Source organism: Misgurnus anguillicaudatus, chromosome 20 (genome assembly GCF_027580225.2).
Source record: "Misgurnus anguillicaudatus chromosome 20, ASM2758022v2, whole genome shotgun sequence".
Lineage (NCBI taxonomy): Eukaryota > Metazoa > Chordata > Actinopteri > Cypriniformes > Cobitidae > Misgurnus > Misgurnus anguillicaudatus.
In genome coordinates, this window is record NC_073356.2 from 25,415,416 (window position 1) to 25,439,344 (window position 23,929).

General features: G+C 37.8%; 3 protein-coding genes and 1 non-coding gene across 5 annotated transcripts in view; 2 read left to right on the forward strand and 2 right to left on the reverse strand.

The window, feature by feature from the left end:
• Nucleotides 1-18: 18 nt before the first annotated feature.
• On the reverse strand, nucleotides 19-2,526 carry LOC141351478 (uncharacterized). Its single transcript, XM_073858380.1, has 7 exons — nucleotides 2,084-2,526; nucleotides 1,792-1,856; nucleotides 1,394-1,682; nucleotides 1,027-1,160; nucleotides 474-756; nucleotides 231-367; nucleotides 19-152 (listed from the first exon to the last, which is right to left on the reverse strand). Exons 1-7 carry the CDS (start codon nucleotides 2,095-2,097, stop codon nucleotides 142-144), a joined length of 933 nt encoding a protein of 310 aa, XP_073714481.1. The 5' UTR covers nucleotides 2,098-2,526; the 3' UTR covers nucleotides 19-141.
• A 6,090-nt stretch (nucleotides 2,527-8,616) lies between these two features.
• Nucleotides 8,617-8,688, forward strand: trnap-agg (transfer RNA proline (anticodon AGG)). Its single transcript has one exon. It is a non-coding gene; the product is annotated as a tRNA-Pro (tRNA).
• Nucleotides 8,689-9,154: 466 nt separating this feature from the next.
• LOC129454656 (1-acylglycerol-3-phosphate O-acyltransferase ABHD5) lies at nucleotides 9,155-12,182 on the forward strand. 2 transcript variants are annotated; one of them, XM_073858379.1, is made up of 7 exons: nucleotides 9,155-9,387; nucleotides 9,925-10,010; nucleotides 10,224-10,629; nucleotides 10,730-10,878; nucleotides 10,965-11,076; nucleotides 11,162-11,348; nucleotides 11,549-12,182. In XM_073858379.1, the coding sequence occupies exons 1-7, from the start codon at nucleotides 9,347-9,349 to the stop codon at nucleotides 11,687-11,689; spliced, it is 1,122 nt and encodes a 373-aa protein (XP_073714480.1). In that variant the 5' UTR covers nucleotides 9,155-9,346; the 3' UTR covers nucleotides 11,690-12,182. The 2 variants fall into 2 exon arrangements, with proteins under 2 accessions (XP_073714480.1, XP_073714479.1); XM_073858378.1 differs by lacking the exon at nucleotides 9,155-9,387 and having other exon boundaries at nucleotides 9,685-10,010.
• LOC129454650 (uncharacterized) overlaps nucleotides 12,138-23,929 on the reverse strand; it is a 155,618-nt gene continuing 143,826 nt past the window's right edge. Inside the window, exons 24-27 of the mRNA XM_073858372.1 lie at nucleotides 13,165-13,308; nucleotides 12,669-12,950; nucleotides 12,395-12,531; nucleotides 12,138-12,311 (exon numbers count right to left, since the gene is read on the reverse strand). Coding sequence (XP_073714473.1) covers nucleotides 12,307-12,311; nucleotides 12,395-12,531; nucleotides 12,669-12,950; nucleotides 13,165-13,308 — 568 coding nt within the window. The 3' untranslated portion in view covers nucleotides 12,138-12,306. The remainder of the gene's footprint in view (nucleotides 12,312-12,394; nucleotides 12,532-12,668; nucleotides 12,951-13,164; nucleotides 13,309-23,929) is intronic.

The window sequence follows — 23,929 nt, forward strand, 5'->3', positions numbered from 1 at the left end:
TATTTATTTTGTGTACAATATTTTTGTTACCTCCATAGAACACAAAAATATGTATTTTGCAAAATAATAAAAAAAATTAGACAGGGCCAGAGACTGTTGAGATGTTTTCTGCCTCTTTTGGTGGACTGTGGTGTAACTTCATCATGCCGGTGCTGATAACATAAGAAAAAACATTAAGGAAATTCACACAGTATACACACTCCACCCTTTTGCTTTTTTTAATCTCTTACCTGAATACACTTCAACCTCACACAGAGTGAGGACTTTTTCGTTCCCTGGTAGAATGATGTTAACATATTGTCCTTTAAAATTGTCAAATGTAAATGCTTGTGTGCCTCCAAATGGGATGGACCCAATTGTTGCAGCGCTGTGAATACACAAACATTAAGACATATGTCTAATTAAAACATGTTCACATTTAAAGTTTTATTTACACTTCATTTAGATAATGAAAGATGCAAAACAGCCCTTACAGCTTATTATTGTTGCCATTGTTTTCCAGACTGTTGCCAATGCGGATCTGAGCACCTGCTATCCTCTCTGGACAACAGTCTCCACGATTAGTGATGATAACTTTGTTAATAGTGTAGATCTTTTGCAGGTTCACTCTCCACCAGGGATTATTTTCTACTCCGGTGTGAGTGCATGAGCCCCTCCCATAATTTGATTCTCTGTTACCATCTACAGCATGATTAGCACCCCCTAATTCATTATAAGTGGAGGACTGGACAGCTTTGGCTCCAAAAGCAATGTTAACTGTTTAGCATAAAAAAATAACAGAACACTTCTGTCATTGATAAAGTAAATTATAATGGGCACCATTATGCCAATCAAATGATTGATTATTGTTTTTTTACTCACAAAGGTTCCAAAAGAGATTTTTAGAGCAAAGAATAAAAACCTTTTGTTACAGAGTGTTAAAAGCAATGAATAAAAACTTGCATGGAGCACAATTGGCATTCTTTTCTGTAATAAAATAACAACAGTCATTCTCACATTGATATGTAACTTCTGTCTGTTTTTTACCTGCATACACCTCAACCTCACACAGAGTGAGGACTCTTTGTATTCCAGGTAGAAAAATGTTGACATATCGCCCCTGAATAGGCTTAAACTCAAATGTTTCTGTTTGCATAGAAGCAGTGTAAACAGTTGCAGCCCTGCAAATATATACACAACAGATAGTGTAAAAGTGAACATTACAGGCCTTTTCTGGCACACTGCATAGGCATATTGAGTAGAAACCAATAACTTCATTAAAAAATGTCCTTCACCTTTATTCTATAGCAGATATTAGAGACAAGTTTTCCCAATTAAATTGAAATGTTATAATGCTTTTTTAAACATTGTTTAAAAAGGAAAAAATTATACCACAAATAACTACATTCCTTACAGCTCATTGTTGTTGCCATTGTTATCCAGACTGTTGCCAATACGGATCTGAGCGCCTGCCATCCTCTCTGGACAACAGTCTCCACGATTAGTGATGGTAACTTTGTTAATACTGTAGATCCTTTTGAGGTCCACTCTCCACCAGGGATTATCTTCTACTCCGGTGTGAGTGCATGAGCCCTTGTCGTAATTTGATTCTCTGTTACCATCTACAGCATGTTTAGCATCTGCTAATTCACTGTACAGGTAAGTAGATGACTGGACAGCCTTGGCTCCAAGAGCAAGATTGTCTGTTTAATGTAAAATAAAAGTTATAACGGGTTATTTCAGAATGCTATATTGCCACAAATTACTGAAAAGATGCGTAAGACTAAAACTTTTTTTTTTCATTTAGTGTACCTGTAGAGCCAGCATTACACAGCCAAGGCAGAACTGTGAGCAATGAAATCACAATGATGTCCATCCTTATTAGAAATAAGAATACAACACATTATATAGTGAAATAATTATTTGTGTCTCAAATCCTCATCAGAAACTAATACCAAGAACCCTTTATTATTATCTTAGTAATTTGTATTTTGGCTGTATAATGAGTCAGAGGTTACCAACTATGCTTAGACTGAAAATGTCATAAATTCACTATAGTGTTCTACTGATGGTGTTGTACAAAGAGCTAAAGCATGATTCTTACCTTAATCTCCTCATTAAACCTCAGATCAAGCTCAAGTTTTCTTCTTTGGTTCTATATTTGCAGGTACAGCAGTGTTCAGTAGTTGAAGGATCTGTTGTGAAAGCACTGTTTGCTTGCTTATATTCACTTTTGTTACATCACATTAGATTATTATCTTTTCATAAGTACTGAAAGTCAGAAATTAACCAGAATTACTTGTGCAACTTTTGTTTTATTCTTTATCTGTAAAAACAGCATTTGGATTTCATCAGACATCCAGTGACAAAATAATGTCAAGTTTTAAGATAGCTCCTTGCTGAAAAACAATATAAACACAAATTAATAATTTTCATTACATAAGAAACCACCAGCTATTTATGTTTTGGGCTACATTCCTATAGGATTTAATGGTTCCTATCCCACCATTAAAACCCAACACAGTACCAGTAGAGACCAATAATAGTTTCCATGAATATATATATATATATATATATATATATATATATATATATATATATATATATATATATATATATATATATATATATATATATATATATATATATATATATGTATAATTACATTTACATTAATGCATTTTATCCACAGGACTTAAATTTTTTTATCAGTATGTGTGTTCTCTTTTCGCAATGCTCTACACACTTAAAACGAATGTTTTAAATTAACACATCTTGTGTCTAGTTAAGGACAACACACCTAGTGTGTGTTGCTTAAACTATTTAACACATTATGTGTTGTTTTTAACACATTAAGTGTCATTTAAGTTCATAAAAAACAAAAAGGGACAACACAAGATGTGTTAAAACAACACAAAGTGTTGTTCCAAAAATAACACAGAGATGTGTTAAATTAAGGACAACACACTAGATGTGTTGTCCTTAACTAGACACAAGATGTGTTAATTTAACACATTCATTTTAAGAGTGTGATGTTATAAAACTATATGACAGAGTATTAACACTTAATGACATTTTAATGACAAATTATATTTGTATCACTGGTAAAAAGTGGTTAGTTATGATGTCTTGGTAAGTTGTTATGACAAGTTGTGATGTATTTGTTACTCTCAAGTTGTCATAAAAAAGACATCTCATCTTTGCATTAAAAAGACATAAGTGAACGAATGACACTTAATGACAGTTGTCATAAACGTGCATAAAATAAAAGCGGAGGTCCGGAGAGCTCAAACTCCCCATGCAAGTAAAAGAAGTAGATCCATTTTGAGATCTATTTTGTCTGGACAAGCACCAAGTATGTTCCTATACACACAAATAACTTTAAAACCTCAAAGAAAAATACAGTAGTATACTTTCTAGTGTTTACAGTACATTTTAATATAATAATGTTAATGTATACAACAGTATTCTGTAAGTATTTTTTATGATTTTGTCTACCTGATATTTGTTTTACTAGTCATAGAGACAAGCCACAGTTTGTCTCAAAAGTTTTGTAAATTTTTAATCTTTATGGTCATTTATCCAAGTGGTTCACAAACTTTTTTTTGGTGTGCGGCCCCGTGTACAAGTACATCCCTTCGTGCAAAGCAAATTTATGACATAAAACATTTCAAAACTTAAAATTTGAATTCAAAACATATAAAACTATACAATGTAGTGCTGGTTAATAGCTTTATTTATTTTATTTTTTTGAGGTTTAATTACACAGAATTCATGATAAATTCATGTTTTTTTTTAATAAAATGCCATAATGGGGCCCCCACATTGTATTCCCAGTAGATTAGTTGTAACTGCTTAGAAAAGTTACAAATGTTTTTTCCCATATTTGCCTCTGATTTCAGATATTGATTCAAAAGTTGAGCTAAGGAGATGTCTTAGGTTGAGCTTGAAGAAAGTCCAAACCAGTGAGTCAAACCAAAGTGTACAAGAAGCTCTTGAGGATTCCAGCAATGTTCTTGAGCCCTCTGCACTTGCTGGAAATTAACTGGTTAACAACAACAAACTTACTGGTTTTGGTCATGTAATGGAAAATCTAAATGTCAGCACACCTGATCGGCAAGCCATATCGGTTGGGTCCAAATATCTGCATGATGTTCCTCTTCTCAGAACAGACAATCCAAACTTGAATAAGTAATGTGAATAATTATATTACATACATCACACAAGATGTGCAACCATATATTAGCAATGTTTTTTTTTGTGATACAATACTTCACCTTTAACCTTTATATGTTCTTTTGTTTCAGACATAATTTACATTGAGCTGAGTGTTTATATTTCATGCTCTTATATTGCAGACTGCCATAGACTTGAATAACAACCAGGAGATTAAAAATGGCAACAATCTGTACAACATTAAGACAATTGTGATGAACATGAGCAATATCAAAGGTCTAGTCCTATCGTCAGCATGTGAGATCGGCGATACACGATAGTATCGGGGAAGGGGCAATAGTTTAATAATTTATTTATTGGTTAATTTGTATCCATTTATGACAAGCCAATGGATTGGTGGACAAAAAATTAAATGATTTACTCTAAGGGCAGCTGGCAACACAACCACAACCTTCTTAAACATGATGGCATTAATCCAAGCGATTTCTTGCGTGCCAGAGAGCAGGAACAACTAACTCAGTAGTTTTAAACCACTGTGCTTCTAACAACCTCTCTAGTGCAAGGAAATGTCAGAGCCGCGCTTCTTACAAGCTCAGGTGCGTTACAAGCACCTGAATTACAATGCATTACAAGCTCTCTTGTAAAAGTTAATGTGAAACTATGATGATAATAATAGTATAATAATAATTTAGGACTATTACGGGCAAATATGCCAACAATCATCATGAATGCCTGCTATGGGCCATATGTCTGACTATCGCTGATAGACGATAGGCACAACCCTGTCTAGACACATTATCTTCAGGGATCTAAAGTTATATCTTGAATGTGTTATTGACCATTTCGCAAGACGTAAAGAGTACTGGTTCAGAAGCAGTTCCTGTTTGTTTTCTCACACTGAATGAGCATTACAACTTAATATAAGTGTTTCTGTGGAAGTGTTGTTTATGCTTACGAAATGGTCACTTGGGGTTAAATATGTTAAGTGCTGTATTCCTTATAAAGTAAATATGTTTTCAGTCTCACGAATTTTCGTGATATTGTCATGAATTTACACGGTTTTTCGTGATCGTATCACAAATTTCTGTTTACGTGTCACTGTCACGTATTGGTTACTCAACTGCTTTTTCTTATTTTCAAATTGTTGTCGCTTCGGTTTAGGGTTAGACTTGGTGTTTACGCTAGGATGTCACTTTAAGTATTGGTTTATAAAAGTTGGGTTTGGGTAAGGATGTAATTTTATGTAAATCTAATCCTAAACCAAAGCGACAATGGTAAGAAAATAGGAAAAAACAGTAAAGTAACAAATACTATGGAAGTTAATAAGGCTCGTGTTCGGTTTGGTTACAAACATCCCTCAAAATATCTTCCTTTGTGTTTAACAGAAAAAAAGAAATGTATGCAGGTTTGTAACAACATGAGAGCGAGAAAAATATGACAGCATTTTCATTTTTGGTTGAACTATCCCTTTAAAAGTGTATTATTAATACAGTAACATTTTTATATTTTTAATTTATGTTTATGAAGATCTCAGACCAGTATATTACTTTTTTATTATTTATTTTATTTGTCCATTTAGTTATATTAACATTGTTCCTGCTTCTAACACATTATCTTTTAAACTACATTTGTAGTTTATGTATAACTATGGAAAAATGGGCTAGCGTAACGATATGAGCGACTTTGACAAGAGCCAAATTGTGACGGCTAGACGTCTGTAGCTGTGCCCCAATTCAAAGGCTGAGACCTTCTAAGGACGTATTTTAAGACCGATTGCATCACAGCAGCATGACTTGAGGCTAGTAAGGCCGCATAGATATGTACATTAGATGTTGCCTTGGCTACGGCAGTTCATTGGACTGAATGCGTCAACTAGAGCCGCCATCTTATAAAAATCACCATAAATCGTCATGAATGCAATTTTCTTGCTTTTCTTTTGGTTTGTTTCAACAGTCAGACATGTATTTAGCATTGAGTCCAGAAAAAAAAGAAAGTTTTGATATTATAAAAATTTTAATTTTTCAAAATATAATGCATACTGCTAGTAGGCCTAACATCCATATGCAGCACAAAAGTCTGGCATCGTCCATGAATTTGAAGTACAGGCGGAGATAGCAGCTTTACCTAGCTACTTCCTATGACAAGACCCCTGTTCCAAGATGGCAATGGTTTTGACCCCAAGGCGACATCTAGGCTGTTTGTCAATATGCGTTCTTCAGCGATCTTGCATCCTTGTGTCCTCCCTCTACGTCATCATTTAGAGTCAAAGTTGAATTCCAATTCTCAAGAACACAAGTACAGAGGACACATGAAATACCCAGATGTGTTCTTGAAATCAAGGATGCATTGAGTGTAGACTTGCGCCCTGAAATCTGGGGACCAACAGGAAGATCGTACACATCTCAATTCTCACAAGTGGTTCTGTGTTCTCACGACCTTGTGAGTTCGTTCTTCCAAGATCAACTGGCAAGACCAATCTCCACAAGAACGCAAGTCCGTTCTTTGCGTTCTTGAAATTGAGAAACAGCCCTAGTGTATATATCTATGGTAAGGCCGTCCCAATTCAAAGGATGCTTAGAATAAAGCCTCAAAATGCGTCCTTATTTCTCCTCGCTGTTAAGGAAAGAACAAATAAATCCTTAACAGCCGAGGGTATCCCAAGAGTCATTGCGTGCCTGCAACGGCTGTATATTATGGCTGAATATTCTAAAATAAACAATTAAAACCTTTATTAAATAAAAGTGTGTATTTATCAGAAAAAAATTATTGTCACTGTTTTAGTATTCTTAGTTATGTTTTGTGTTAATATTATTCTTTTTATGTTGCATATATTTCTAAGGTTGATTAATTTGATATACTGTTGAATAGTTTAATCTAAATGGACTGGTAAATGGACTGCATTTATATAGCGCTTTTAACAGACCTATGGCCATTCAAAGCGCTGTACATGTTGCCTCACATTCACCCATTCACTCACACATTCAAACACCGACAGCGTTGTCAGCCATCATGCAAGCCATTTCTCAATATACGTTCTTGTCTGTACTTAGCCTATGTTCTTGTGGACTTGTGAAACGTCATCAGTCGCGGCCCAAGTACTGTTCCAATTCAAAGTTCGCATCAAGCCCAAGTTCACATAAAATCCCCGGATGTGTTCTTGATCCGCCCATTTTATCGAGGATGCATCAGAGGAGACCTACCCTGCGTTCGAGTTCGTTTTTTTATGAACTTCCCTCGCTAACTTCCCTCAGTCTCGTTCACTCGGATGTACGTCATTGCTTACGTTGTACGAGTGCCCACTACTGCTAGAACACTTGAAGTGGGTTCAAATGGATCGCCCTAAGCCCTTGATCGCATGGAAAGTGGAGACCGCCCCCTCCATGTGCAAAGCGCGAGTTGCCGAAGTGACGTCACAATCATGCTGCATTGTGGGATATGAAGCTGCATGAAGTGTACATATGAAGCAGACTCGCTCCCTCGGTCAAAATCGAGGGAGCGAGGGTCTGTCCATACAAACTTCCCTCGTCCACTTGACGAAGTGGAACGCACTTCAAAATGGCGACAGGGATTCCCCCAAGGGGAAGTGCTTAGGGAAGTCTGCGAGTGTGTGTCTAAAACTGGAGTGGAACGCACCCTTGTGTGGACTTATGACAGCGAGGTTTCCCAGAATGCATTTCGCGTCAGGAGTTCGTTCTTCCGAGTCTGAACTTGCAAGTTCGAACTGAAGGACACAAGTCCGAGTTTGGCGTACTTGATGTTGAGAAACGGCTTTGGTCCAGTGGAGCCAGGGATCGAACCACCAACCTTCTGGTTTGTAGACAACCTACATCAACGTGTCATATTTTCTAAAATAAATTAATCTTTTTCTGATTCGTTTTGAAGACAGTGAAAACAGCGCTATACAGACAAGTATAGTGTGTGAAAAATACCACTTTTTTTACACATGAAACATGAACACATGTTATATTGTGCACTCTAAACACAATCAAAGCTTCAAAAACACAGAAAGAATTGGACCCTTACCGTCATTGAAAGGAGACTGCACTGCCCCGTGTCACTGTTTTGAATGGTAATTTTCTCACAGTTTACATGTAGTTGAAAACATTACAGATATTGATAGTAATCAGTTGGACAAAATATATAACACCGGCCTAGTGGTTTTTGGATATTTTACTGCAAATATCTTACAAATTGCACCTTTAATAGCCTACAGGACCATACAGGACAATTTCTAAATGATGGATTACAACAAAAACAAAGTAAGTTATAAGATTCCACGCTGGTCTGAGTGGGACAAATCCTCCACGACCTGGATGAAGGTAGTTCACTATGTGACCGCTGGAAAGCAGTAAAACACACAGCAGATGTTGCAGATGTTGGCAGTAGACGTAAATATAAGTTTTACAGTAAACGTGGCAAGTTTGGGCTGAAAATGTACTTTGTCCTTTAAAAGAAGAATGAGGCTCGTTGGTCTAGGGGTATGATTCTCGCTTAGGGTGCGAGAGGTCCCGGGTTCAAATCCCGGACGAGCCCTTCGTTTTTATTTGTTATAATTTGATAGTCATTTTTATGATAACTGACTAACTAGGGCAAAAATCACGTTGTTCTGAATCTGAAATGTCTACAAAGACTGTAACTACACCATATTTATTTGTAGTATGTATTTTTTACTCATTGCATAGTAGTGCACAGTGCACACTAACAGTAGTTAAAAAAAAAGTTTTATCAGTAAAGAACCATATAAAAATTATATAAAAAGTTTTAGATAGATAGCTTACTATCAGTTTTTATTTATTAATTTATTTTTAAAGACAATGGGAAAATACTTTTTACTGCAGTTTTATTTTAACAATAATAATTAAACAACGATTACAACAATAAAATTAATAATAGATCAACTATTGTATTTGGGAGAATAACGTCTTGGGTAAAAATCTGTAAGAGTATATTATATATAGGCCTATTTTTTAATAAATGTTTTGTTAGATGAAATGATATCTATGAGGTTGAATACTTATTGCAGTTGTGTCGCCCTCTTTTGGCGATGCAGAAAAAAATGATTCGCTCTAAGAGTGGGTGAAAGGTCCGTCTTTGCCCCTTGGGGATCTTCTTTGACCACATCCCCATTTTAATACTGCCAGTTCACTTTCGCATCAAAATTATGTGTCAGTAATGACAGCACAGAGAAACAATGAGAACAGATCAAGAGGATCTTGTTTTTTCAACAAGCAGGTAAATTCTGTCTTTGTGTATCGTGTGTGTGAAATTCAGTAGTTGTCTCATGGACAATTATAGTCCCTGATTTTGTCAATGGTGTAAGTCAATGATGTAAAATAATATTTGACAGTACAAAACCTTTAAAATTAGGGCTTTGAGAAACTAATGTATTCCATTTATTGTAAAATAAATGCTTAGATTGCCTTCAAAGATTTGGTTTATAAAATCCTAATTCTAATCCCTGGCATATTCAAACACATATCTAAATAATGAAAACAAACACTTTGAGACACACTTCAGATCAGTTACTTTAATGACAATAAAAAACATTTATAAGCATTTATGTTCAACATTATTATGCCATTTGTATAATGGAGATAAGTTTAATAGGACATGTGTCACTTGTTATGAAATACCCTTGTGGCTTGTTTGAAATATCCTAGCACTGCCTCTTCATGATACAATATTCAGATATAAAGCTTGATAAAAACATATCATGGATCACTTTAAATGTTCACGTACAAATACGAATCAGTTTGCTTTATATTATAGATCAGGATGGATCTTCAGTTGGCTCCCCTCCTGGTGTCCCACCTCTCTTGGACATCTTAAAAAAGCAGAAGATAAAATCCTGAAAGGTATGTGTGTGAGATCACGTGTTGTAAATAAAATTTAGGCACACTGAAGCTAAACATTTATTTAAAGACATGCATGTGACATTTCGAGGAGTGCTGACTTTACATTGAATCCTTTACTTGATATTTGGTCAAGGACATATTTGGTGCATACTTTTGGTTATTTTTGCCTGATTCCTATAAAAACAATTTAAATTCTTTTAATTAAAATTTCAGCCATTAAAGTCAAGTACACACAAGGACATGTTTCCATATCTAATGGGAACTACATCTGGACTCTGGGCTTTAATGAAACAAATTACTCGTGCGAGCATACTGGTCATCCTAAACATCTGCAGATCCCACTAGTGCTACTGCATGGTTTTGGGGCTGGTGTGGGTCTCTGGGTTAAAAACCTTCCTGTCATTGCAAAAGAAGGAAGGCCTGTATATGCACTCGACCTGTTGGGCTTTGGACGCAGCAGTCGACCAATCTTTGGCAATGATGCCCAAGAAGTAGAGGAGCAGTTTGTCCAATCCCTGGAGGACTGGAGACAGTCAGTCGGATTGGAACATATGATTCTTCTTGGCCATGATTTTGGGGGTTATGTGTCTACAGCCTATGCAATGAAATACCCTAACAGGTGATTGTTTTTGTATTTTTAATATACTAAGGGGGTGAATTGAAAACAATGGGAGTCACTGGGAGTTATAAAGTATATTTTGTAAATGAATCTGTCACAGAGTGAAGCACTTGGTGTTGGTGGAACCGTGGGGGTTTATGGCAAGACCGAATGCTCAGGAGCGCTGGGTTCCTGTTTGGATTAAAGCCATTGGTGCTGTAATGAACCCATTAAACCCTCTTACTCTTCTCAGGCTGGCAGGACCACTGGGTATTCACACTCATGTTCACTAAATAATAGTCATACATATTTTAAGACGTGTTCTCAGATCTGTATATACTGTATCTCTCTTACAGGTCCTTTTTTGATACAGGCAATGCGATCAGATTTTAAGCAGAAATATGCTTCTGTTTTTGAAGATGATACAGTTGCTGATTACATATACCACACGAATGCACAGACGCCCAGGTAAGCACCGCACCTGGACATACTACCAATAAGTACTTGTTGGCCTCATGAATATTATTTACATATCTGTCTTGTGATTGGACAGTGGAGAGACAGCATTTAAAAACTTGACAATCCCATACGGTTGGCCCCAGCTTCCCATGATGGAACGGGCAGGGATGATCAGTCCCTCGCTTCCCATGTCTTTTATCTACGGATCACGTTCAAGCATCGACGGCCAATCAGGAAAAGCCATTCAAGAAATCAGACCCAACTCACACACAGAAATAATAGTGAGCTTTACTTTCTTTTAAAATACTTTGTGCAGGCCTAGTCAGAGTGGATAACATGCTTAATTATTTTACATCTGTGCAATAAGTTATACTGTTTCAAGTTTTTTTTTGTCACCAGTAATGTTAAAACCTCAACGTTTTAGACAACCCATTAAACACATTGTACAGATTGTATATTGACTGTTCTTATGTTCCTCTAGGTCATTCAGGGTGCAGGTCACTACGTATTTGCGGACCAATCAGAGGAATTTAACCAGGCTGTGATCAAGATATGTAACAATGTCAGAGATATAAACAATGGAGAAGAAGATGAGAAGAATGACAACATGAATGAGTCATAAGAGATATCTGAAGTTACAGAAGAGAAGTGGCTTAATAAGTCTTTTAAAGTGAAACTACAGGTGATAGAGATTATTAGCAAAATTAAAGTGTAAACCAGCAAATATGTTGGCATATAACTTGTATATGACATCTAGTCACAAGAACCAATGTGATAAGAAGTAACTGATGGTACTGAAAGAATTAAATTTTTTTGGTGAACCATTCCCCTTTTCTGTTAAAAGCCATTCTAGGCACCATATGGACATTGCTTGAGCTACAATATTTTTTCTATGTAGCCTACAATGTATTTTAGCTAAGTCTGTCCCTATACAAATAAAGAAATAAATTAAATAAACAAAAACCTTCCTCTTCATTAAAAGTGTATTTTTATATTGATTATGTTTTGCACCAGATCAATCTATCGAAAGACATTTACTTGTGTTAAATGAATGACAGAGACAAACTGTGTAACATGCTTAATTTATGTATTTATTTTATACATTATTTTTGATACCTCTATAGAACACAAAAATATGTATTTTTGTAAAATTATTAAAAAAATTATTCAGGGCCAGTGACTGTTTTGAGATGTTAGCCTCTTCTTTTGGTGGACTGTAGTGTAACTTCTTCATGCCACTCAACCTGCAGACCGAAATAAGAAAAAAAAAACATTAAGGAAATTTATACCGTCAAACTCCACCTTTTGCTTTTTTATAATATCTTACCTGCATAAACCTCAACCTCACACAGAGTGAGTATTTTTTGGTTCCCTGGTAGAAAAATGTTGACATATTGCCCTTGAATATTGTCAAATGTAAATGTTTGTGTGCCTCCAAGTGGGATGGACCCAATTGTTGCAGCGCTGTGAATACACAAACATTAAGACATATACGTCCGATTACAACATGTTCACATTTAAAGGAAAACCTGTATTTTTATTTATACTTTATTTAGTTTATTAAATATTCAAATTGTTTAAGAAAGACTAACAGCTCTTACAGCTCATTGTTGTTGCCATTGTTATCCAGACTGTTGCCAATGCGGATCTGAGCACCTTCTATCCTCTCTTCACAACAGTCTCCACGATTAGTGATGGTAACTCTGTTAATACTGTAGATACTTTTGAGGTCCACTCTCCACCAGGGATTATATTCTCCTGCAGTGTGAGAGCATGAACCCCTCGTGTATATTGATTCTCTTTTACCATCTACAGCATGTTTAGCATCTGCAAATTGATCGAAAGTGGAGGACTGGACAGCATTGGCTCCTAAAGCAATGTTTTCTGTTCAGAATAAAAAAAATGAACAAAACACTTCTTTCATTTACAAAGTAAATTATAATGGCCATTTTTTCTTGCCAGGGATTTTATTAAAAAGTGTATGTTCAAAGCAATGAAAAACTTGCACGGGGCACAACTGGACATTCATTTTACCTTCCAGTTAATAAAATAACAGTCATTCACACATTGATATATTTCTTCTGTCAGTTTTTTTTATCTGGATAGACTTCAACTTCACACAGAGTGAGTATTTTAGAGTTCCCGTTCCCTGGTAGAAAGATGTTGACATATTGCCCTTGAATATGGTCAAATGTAAATGTTTGTGTGCCTCCAAGTGGGATGGACCCAACTATTGCAGCGCTGTGAATACACAAACATTAAGACATATACATTTGATTAAAACATGTTCACATTCAAAGGAAAAGCTATATTTTTATTTATTCAGTTTATAAAAGATCCAAATTGTTTAAGAAAGACTAACAGCTCTTACAGCTCATTGTTGTTGCCATTGTTATCCAGACTGTTGCCAATACGGATCTGAGCACCTTCTATCCTCTCTGGACAACAGTCTCCACGATTAGTGATGGTAACTTTGTTAATCCTGTAGATCCTTTTGAGGTCCACTCTCCACCAGGGATTATATTCTCCTGCGGTGTGAGTGCATGAGCCCCTCGTGTATATTGATTCTCTGTTACCATCTACAGCATGATAAGCATCTGCAAATTCATCGAAAGTGGAGGACTGGACAGCGTTGGCTCCAAAAGCAACATTGTCTGTTTAATGTGATATAAAAGTTATAAAAGGTTATTTCAGACTGCTCTATAGCCACAAAATAACGAAATGCCGGCTAAAGCTAAAACTTGGTATTTTTCATTTAGTGTACCTGTAGAGCCAGCATTACACAGGCAAGGCAAAACTGTGAGCAATGAAATCACAATGATATCCATCCTGATTAGAAATAAGAATACAACACATTATATAGTAAAAATATTTTTTTCTGTCTCAAATCCTCATCAGAAACTATTACTAAGAATCCTTATCTTTTTTCTGTATGATGAAAATCAGAGATTACCAACTATGTCTAGACTGAAATTGTTATAAATTCAATAGTGTTCTATTGATGGTGTTGTACAAAGAGCTAAAGCATGATTCTTACCTTTATCTTCTCATTGAATGTTAGATCAAGCTCAAGTTTTCTTCTTTGGTTCTTTATTTGCAGGTGTTCTCCATTTAAGTAATCTGTTGTGAACGAACTGTTTGCTTATTACATATTGACTTTTGATACAACACAGAGGATTCCAGTTCCAGTACCACATGGCAGAAATGAACCAAAATTACTATTGCAACATTTGTGTTGTTATTTATCTTTAACAACAGCTGTTGGATTTCATCAGACATCCAGTGACAAACATAAAAAATGTCAAGTATTAGCCTAATGATCCTTGCTGAAAAACACTATAAATACAAATGAATGGTTTCCATTATACGGGCCAAATACAATTACATTTACATTAATGCATTTTATCCACAGCAACACAGCATATTTTTTCATCAGTATGCATGTTCTCCCGTTTTGAACCCATGCCCGTAACGTAATGCTCTAACACAGCATTTTAGGATTTTGTATTCAACCTCAAAACCAATTAAGCATATTTTCATTTGTTTCATGACTGTCCTCAAAAAATTACGACCTAATAGTTTGTTTGTGCATGCAGCATAATACTATAGATAGGGACATATAAGTGATTAGTACACTTGGAATATTTTAAGTATACTTTTTGAAAAAAGTTGTGATTGTTTTGTATGCTGTGTTTTATATCATAATAAATAAATGGGTTCGTTATTTGCTCGAAATGCCTGAATATTGTAATGTGTAATACAATACAATTAATCCTGGCAGGTTAAACTGAAAATCATATTCAAATGCATGTCATTACAGCAAAATTATATGCCAAAATAAAATGTCATACCCTAATATATAAAGTTTTAGTAAACACCTCTGTTGGTCGTATTTGAGGCCAAAATGATCCAGTTGCAGCACCGCAGCTCCACCATCCATGGCGCTCGTTTCAGGACGGAAGTAGGGGCGGCACCGAAGCACGCGCTTCAGGACAAACGCGGTTTATCTATCATTATTTGTTATATTTGATATATGTATTTTATACTCTGTTCACTGTTTAGAATATTGGATTAATAATAATAATAATAATAAAGGACAAATGCGAAAGTGAGGGACAGTTGCAAAAACTTTGCTGCGTTAAAATTTTTTGTTAAATCAACTAAGATTTCAACAGAGATGAGTTGTCACAACTTATAAAATATAGTTGAGAAAAGTCAACTTAATTTTTAAAGTTATAACAACTCATCTGTAGTTATAACAACTCATCTCTAGTCAAGATAAATATTAGTAAGTTGAAATGACTTGTTAATCCGAGTTGATTCAACAAAAAAAATTAAGGCAGAAAAGTATATTTTACAGTGTGGCGTTCTGTTTTTTTTTAGTGGTGCAGAAATGTTTACTTAAGAAATATATATTTTAGTTGAAATTCTAAAAAAATAAAGTGTATTTGACATTTAAAAATTATGCTCTGTGTCAATGTTTATTTTGTAACAAATACATATTAAAGTAGATACTGATGATAAACATGAAGTAAATGTAATTTCTTTATATCAAATGAAAAAGTATGTAGTGACATTACTTAATTATCTCCATTAAAATGTATGTTAATAAGAAATATTTATTTTTGGCTATATACTTTAGTGAATTTTCATGTATTGTTTTTAAGTACCATATGATTCAAATTAGTGATGCACCGATAGGATTTTTTTGGGCCGATACCGATTTAAACAGACAACTTCTTGCCAATACCGATGCTGATACCGATATTAAACACTTGTATACAATACTATACAGTTGGTCTATTAGCTAGTTTTTTTCTGCATCAAATGATTTTTACTGAACATGGATTGGATCTAATTAACATTCAACTGACCAACATAATAAGAGAGGCACAAATTAAGCTAAAACAAATATAATAAGACAGCATGACAACCTTCAAAGGTGGTTTTTGCTAGTCAGCATTTATTTTATTAACAACATTAACTCATTTTTTTTACATATAATGGATTTCTTTATGCAGTTAATTAATAAACAATCGGTATCGGCCTTTCTCGTGCTATTGCCGATATGCCGATGGTTTCAAATTCATCAAAAAACGGCCGATAAATATTAGCGACCGATACATCGGTGCATCACTAATTCAAATGTTTAGTATTTAAACCAAAATCCATGAGAAAATTAATAATTACGCAAAGAAATGTTGGTTTTCACGACTCTATTAAGACCGGTACGCCAAACCATACATGGTTCGACTTCCGCCCTGAAACAAGCACCCTGGATCGTGTGGCCTGAATCGTGGCGCTGCGGGGCTGCAGCTGGATGTACAGACGACCAAAACAGTCGTATGGGTTGGAGGATATGCAACAGCGCTGGCGTCATCATTGTGCATGGTCAAGGAGTAACTGTGTACACAAATGATACTTCAAAGTCATTTCAAAGTCCGTTTCTTCATGTTTTTATCTAGATTTACCAATATAGTGGGCCCACAATTATTATGTGCCCTGACTCTGAGGTCAAATATAATGCCAAATTGCGTTCTTTTAATAATTTTATAAAAAAAACTTCAATAAAGTTGTATTTGTTAATAATTAGTTAATGTGTTATAAATTAACTAACGATGATCAATACTTGTATAGAATGTATTAATCTTATTAATTTTTTTGCATTTAATAATACATTTATCCAAAATTTAAAATCCAGCATTATAACCTTTTAGCATTTATTACTGCATTAAATAACACAAATAACTGTGTTGACATTAACTAACAATTAATGCCTGTTGAAAAACTATATTGTTCAATGTTTGTTCATGTTAGTTAATGCATTTACCAAATGTTTACTACAACCTTATTGTAATTTGTTACCAATATGTTTATAGGCTAGTTGTAAAAATGACATGCTTTCAATCAATGCAATTAAATAAATAATAAAAAACAGCATTTAGATCTTCTTATGTTGCATCAAAGGTTTCTTTAACTGTTTTTGCAGTGTTGATCATTACAGCCAATCATGGGACAACCTTGTCTTACGGCACGCTTTAATGAAAATCTAGGAAAAGTGCCATTATTATGTTAAATGGAGCTATTCCCATTCCAGTAAAGCATTTTTACATTTGCACAAAAATTGCTCAAACCAATTCTTTCCAGGGCTTGTAACATAAATTTGTGTCTCAAATCCTCATCAGAAACTATTACTAGAACCCTTATCTTAGTCATTTTTGTAGTGGAAGATTTTTTCTTTTTCTTTTAATTATAGTTTATGAACTTATAATTGTTAAATGCAAAATCCTGTTATTCTGTTCTAGTGAAAGATTTCTGTTCTTTCCATCTGTTCAGTAGTAAAGTGTTCAAGGACTAGAACATTATACAAAGTCCTACCAGATAAGATAAAGGGGGGCTAGTAAGTAACAACTGATGAACAAGTGAAAAAACTCAGTAAATGGTAGAGTTCACTGAGAACAAAATTATTTCTTCGATTTGACCAGATGTGTTTTAACTGATATGTTTCTTAATCATTGATAAGCTGAAGGTTATTTTCTAAATGACGCTAAAAACACATGACAATCTTTGGTTCAGGGACGGAGATGGGATGACTATGTATTTTTCAGTATCTTGCTATAAATATGTGTTCAACCTTGTAAACGGGGCTCTTGGTTTAAACTTCTGGCACCAGGGAGTGAGAGCCTATTCTATAGAATATATTAAATTCAGACAAAGAAAATTCTGTTGACAGTGTGTCTGTGTGATCCTTGACTTTCACTCTTTGTTAGTATTATTTGATGCGGGTAAAATTCCACGACAGTAGTGGCAACGAGGATGAGATTCCAAAGCTGAGGACTCCAGAGGTTTTGCGAGAGACTGACTGATCACCCCTGAGACGAGAGGTCTCGGGCTCCGTACCCCAGGCCTAAGGGAAGGGAGAGTCTCAACCATTTCTGGGGTCAAAGCTGACGGAATCCCAAAAAGAACTGTTGTGGTGGCATCTGAATAGATAGTACGGTAAGAATTTTTGTTTCGTGACCATGGGTCAGAGAAATTCGAAAGAGAGTAAGTCAATGGATCTGGAAAATGGTGTGTTTACTCGAGTGATTAAATCAAAGGGCATGGGGGCGTTAGAAAGCATAAAAATGTGTGAGAAAAGGTATGAATTTCCTCCAAAAAGAACATTGAGTGTGAAAGCACTTACTTTATTAAGGGAAAAAATCATTATGGATGGCAGAGAAATGAGAGCACAGAGTAAGATAAAGACCAAGGACGAACTGACTCAGACTAAGTCAGAGCTAAACATTAAGGAATGGTTAGAAGTTAGAATCTTTACCTGCATCAGATTCATTACAAGATGAACCTAATTCTCTGTCTTTTCCTCCTTCACATGCACCTGCACGTACCCCACCTGGGGTACATTTCTCTTGTACAAAGGTACCTCTTCTAGACGATGATCTCCGACCCCCTCCAAGAAGACTCCCACAACCACCCCGCACAAGAAGCATTACCAAGAATACCAACTGCACCCCGCCACCGCCAACACAAGAACTACCACCTGGGCTAAACCCACCAATCGACCTCGACAGCATCTTGGAAGAGGAGCAAGTCCAGATAAAAACATCAACACAGGAGAGATAACATCATGAGAGTCTTATCTGAAGCAAATGTTCCCCGGGGGACTTCAACCTGAAATTTCAGCCAATGTGAAGCAAACCTGCATCGGCTGGGAATCAGGAAAGCTGGGTGAGGTTGTTACACATTCTCTACACACTGAACGCCTGCCTGAAGAAGAAAAACGAAAGAAGCAGAGAAAGGCCGATCAACAACTATCTTCAGCTTTTGTCAAGATAGGCGAATGGGGCCAGCAACGGCGTAATCAGCACAGTTTCTATCACAAGGACAACGTGTACAGGAGAACTGGCAACAAAAAGAATGAGAAAAGAAAAGGGGAAGCAGTGGCAAGAAAATCAGAGAGAGAAGATTTGCTGGTATTGCGGACAGAAAGGACACTTGAAAAAACTATGTTTTCGTTTCCTGAATGCTCAAGAGCAACCAGAATCCCAGGCCGACGCGGGAAACGTTGAGGGGTGTAAAGAAAAAGGGGACTGAGAGAATAAGACGGAAGGGGGTAAGTCCAATCTTGTTTTTTCTGCGGTTCAAATGCCATATTATCTGCTTGCAATCTTTTCTGATGTTCATGATAGGGAAAGAAATGCTCTGTGCAATGAAGAACTTGCTTTGCTAACTTTAAAATGCCTCTCGAAGAAATAATGATTGAGGGACAGGCATTGTTGTTTATGGTAGACTCTGGTGCAACGTCATACGCAAAGATGAACTCCCATGTGTCATCTTGAGTGGGCAGTTTACGTCATCTGTAAGTGCTACGGGGCATATAGTGAGGAAGAATTTACTGCTCCACTCTGTTGTATGCATAACAGTAATGAGTTTATGCATAGGTTCCTTGTATCTGACGCGTGTCCGGTAAAACCTTATGGGAAGGGATTTGATGTATAAAATGAGTGCTAGCATTTTTTGTAACAACCAAGGCCTGAGTATTTCATGTTGGGATCCCAGAATGTTGTCTATGTGTGTGTGTGTCTGTAATATGTGTATGAATGGGCCTTTTTGAGTGAAGATTTGCATGCTGGAGGGAAGATAAGATTGCCACAAGCTAGCGAGGTCATTTCAGCTGAAAACATGCATTGCACAGCCCATGGTGTTGACATAACAGGGAGAAAGTGGGAAGAGAAAAGGTTTTCTGTAGTAACAGAAGGTTTGACTGTAACTCATGTATGCTGGAATGATCTATGGTGTGTGGTGCAAAAACAGATTTTTGATGTTGAAAATTCAGTACCCCACATCCCCATTGCAAAAAATACCATTCAGTCGTGGGAAAAAGCAGGAGGATTTGCAAAGGCCTGCAGCGAGGCTGTTGATTGGGGAACATTGGCAGATAGCGTACAGTTCTCAGAGCAGTTATCAGCACACAGAAGATATTATGCTGCTTTTTTCATAACTGAGAGACAGAGAGTTGTAATACAGAAAGCTACTTCTGCTAATTTCAATTCACAAAACAATTTGCCAGTACACATGACGTGTGCTATTATTGACATACCGCAACAAGTTATTGACAATGTACCTGATTACCTGTGGGCTAAAGACAAATTTCATGTAGGTTTGATTAAATGGTGTGAATCAGTAACGGACAGAGAAGGCTGAAAGGGCATTTGTGGAACTAAAACAGACATTACAGCAGGCATCCACCTTAGGGTTGCCAGATCCTAAGAAACCTTTTATTCAAATGGTAGATGAAAGGAATGGCTGTATGAAATCTGTTTTGTTGCAGGAACATGGTGACAAGTTGAGACCAGTAGCGTATTTTTCAGGACGCCTTGATGCGGTGGCCAGAGGCCTGCCAGGATGTCTCAGAGCAGTGGCAGCTGCAGCTGTACAAGCTAGCAGTGAGTTTTTAGGATACGCACAGTTGCGTCTGTTGGTTCCTCATTCTGTGTCTCATATACTGCACGAACAGCACATATCTCACTTGTCTGCAGCAAGATGGCTGTGTTATTCCTGTGCATTGTTACAAATGTCTAATGTCACAGTTGAAAGATGTACAGTGCTGAACCCGGCGACATTGTTACCTAAACTAGATGAAGGTACACCACATTGTTGTTTGTCTGCCCTACGGGAAGTATGTACACCAAGGCCTGACCTTGCTGACACACCCATACCTAATTGCACCCTCACACATTATGTGGATGGTTCCTCTTCCAGAGATGACAGAGGCATAAATAGGGTGGGGTGGGCAGTTGTGTCTGACTTTGAAATAGTGAAATCCGGATGCTTACTACCTCACAAATCTGCACAGGTGGCTGAATTGCATGCACTAACACAAGCTTGTGAACTTGCTACTAATCAATCTATAACCATTTACATTGACTGCTGGTTTACTGACAACTGCTCTTCTAGATGCAATTTTACTCCTTTCTGCACACGAGGATGCGGCTGCAAAACAAGCATCTCTCATACTAACACAAACTTTTCTCTTACACAGATTTCCCAGGAAAATGAAGCTGAAACAGCACAGGAGTCATTAATAAGCATGCAAACATTTTCTCTTCCAACAGAAATGTGGAAATCGTGTTGAGCAACCAAAACTCCTGAAGGGATTTGGATGGGTCCAAATCAAAAACCTTGCTTACCTAAACATTTTTATTCCCATTTTGCTAGGTTGACACATGGGGACCACGGTGACAGGCGATACTCTTCAAAATGAAAATGACATGTTGCAGTATTGTATTTCCGCCGTAAAGATCGCAGAGCGTGCCACGTGGGTGCACGCTGCCCATTGCCGAAGGGTTGGTGCTGGAATCCAATGTGTGATCCAAAGGGTGTAATGACTTGTAAAAGACGGAAGCAAACGCAGGTGTAAAAATGAAACAATGTTTATTAAATATAAACAAAGAGAGAGTATTCAAAGTCAAATGCGGAAGTAATCCAGTTCGGTGTTGTGGTTGGCAATGGTGACGATGACTACGGTGGAAGTTGGTGTTTTGAGTGCGACGTTGGTGGAGTGATGAGCAGTGGTGAAATCCAGACTGACACGGAACATCCACACGAAGACGACAACGACAATACACATCCAACTGAAACACGTAATCCAAAGCACAGGGAACAACCAAGCAACACGGAGACTGAGCAAACAATAGAATCTGGCAGGGAACAGAAAGTCAGGTGAGTTTTTATGGAGATGATGTAATGATGAACAGCTGGAGCGAGACAATCAACACACAGGTGAAGGGGATCGCTCTAATGAGCACATGGCAGGGTAAGTGAACAACACACACACACAAACATGACACGGAGGAAAACAATGGATTTTCCTACCGTGACAGTACCCCCTCCCCTAGGAACGCCCCTCGGCGTTCCCAGCCTGCTTTACCTGTTGATTGAACTCATCAATAAGGCGGTGATCCAGTATGTCCCGAGCAGGAACCCACCTTCTCTCCTCCGGACCGTAACCTTCCCAATCCACCAAGTACTGAAATCCGCGTCCCCTCCGTCTGGAGTCCAGAATACGGTTAACCGAATAAGTGGTCTCCCCATTAACGATACGAGGCGGAGGGGGAACCGGGGTATGCGGATTAAGACGGGAAGAAATCACCGGTTTAATTTTGGAGACATGAAAGACGGGGTGAACCCTCCTGTACGCAGTTACCGGATTAATGATTTTGGTAACAGAAAACGGGCCAATAAATTTGGGAGCAAGTTTATTCGAGACGGAACGCATCGGAATATTCTGGGTTGAAAGCCACACTCTTTGACCGACGACGTATCGGGGAGGCTTCGACCGGTGGCGATCGGCCTTGGCCTTGGTACGTGACCTTGCCTGGAGCAGAGCTCTGCGAGCTCTGGTCCAGGTGCGGTGGCACCTCTGGACTAGTGCGTTTGCGGAGGGAACCGACACCTCGGATTCAGTACTGACAAAATTAGGTGGTTGGTACCCTAAACTACACTTAAATGGAGACATGCCCGTAGATGACACCGGCAGAGAATTGTGTGCGTACTCCACAATTGAGAGTTGTTGACACCAGGACGAAGGATTCTTGGAAACCAGACATCGCAACACCCTTTCGACGTCCTGATTGGCTCGCTCGGTTTGACCGTTGCTCTGGGGATGAAACCCGGATGAAAGACTAACAGTCGCCCCTAGCAATTTGCAGAACTCTCGCCAAAATTTGGACACAAACTGGGGACCCCTGTCAGAGACCACGTCTGTCGGGAGGCCATGTATTCGGAAGACGTGGTCAATGACAGCTACCGCTGTTTCCTTGGCTGATGGTAATTTGGGCAAGGGAATGAAATGGGTCGCCTTCGAGAACCGGTCCACTACGGTCAAAATCACCGTATTACCCTTAGAGGGTGGGAGGGCGGTAATAAAATCTAGCGAAATGTGGGACCAGGGTCTCGAAGGGACAGACAGCGGTAAAAGTAACCCATCTGGAGGACGATTGGAAGTCTTACCAACGGCACAAACCGAACAAGCCAAGACGAAGTCGTGGACGTCACGAGCCATACCAGGCCACCAAAATCGTTGCTTGACTAGAAACCTAGTTCTATTAACCCCTGGGTGACAAGCAACACTGGAACCATGACCCCACTGGAGAACGTCTGACCGTAACCCTTCCGGCACAAATAAACGGTTCGGTGGGCAGCGAGCCGGGGGCGTTACCCCTTCTAAGGCTGTCAAAACCTTCGATTCGACCTCCCATCTGAGCGCAGAGATAATGATTTTCTCTGGTAAAATGGGCTCGGGAGTAGCAGTACGATCGGAACGCTCAAAAAGACGGGATAAAGCATCGGGTTTGATGTTTTTGGAACCCGGCCGGTAAGAAAGTGTAAAATCGAAACGACCGAAAAACAATGCCCACCGAGCCTGCCTGGAGTTAAGTCTTTTGGCAGTTCTAATGTATTCGAGATTCTTATGGTCCGTCCATACAATGAAAGGTACACCCGACCCCTCAAGCCAGTGACGCCATTCTTCCAGTGCTAGCTTGACCGCCAACAACTCTCGATTGCCAAAGTCATAATTAACTTCCGCAGGAGATAAACGATGGGAAAAATACGCGCAAGGATGAACCTTTCCGTCTGAGGATGCGCGCTGGGACAACACTGCTCCTACCCCCACCTCTGACGCGTCGACCTCCACTATGAATTGACGTGAACGATCAGGGGTTACAAGAATGGGAGCTGAAACAAAGCAACTTTTCAGTTTGGCAAACGCAGCCTCAGCTGCGTCTGACCACCTGAACGTCAAACCAGGGGAAGTCAAAGCGGTCAGAGGTGCGGCTAGTTGGCTGAAATTGCGAATGAA

Coding starts and splice junctions, on each gene's coding strand:
- LOC129454656 (XM_073858378.1), top strand. CDS start 9,869: ATGGATCACTTTAAATGTTCACGTACAAATACGAATCAGTTTGCTTTA. Junction 10,879..10,964: donor CAGGCTGGCAGGACCACTGG/GTATTCACACTC, acceptor TCTCTCTTACAG/GTCCTTTTTTGATACAGGCA. Junction 11,349..11,548: donor ACTCACACACAGAAATAATA/GTGAGCTTTACT, acceptor ATGTTCCTCTAG/GTCATTCAGGGTGCAGGTCA.
- LOC141351478 (XM_073858380.1), bottom strand. Junction 1,161..1,393: donor AATGGCAACAACAATGAGCT/GTAAGGAATGTA, acceptor ATATATTTGCAG/GGCTGCAACTGTTTACACTG. Junction 757..1,026: donor TGAGGTTGAGGTGTATGCAG/GTAAAAAACAGA, acceptor TATGCTAAACAG/TTAACATTGCTTTTGGAGCC.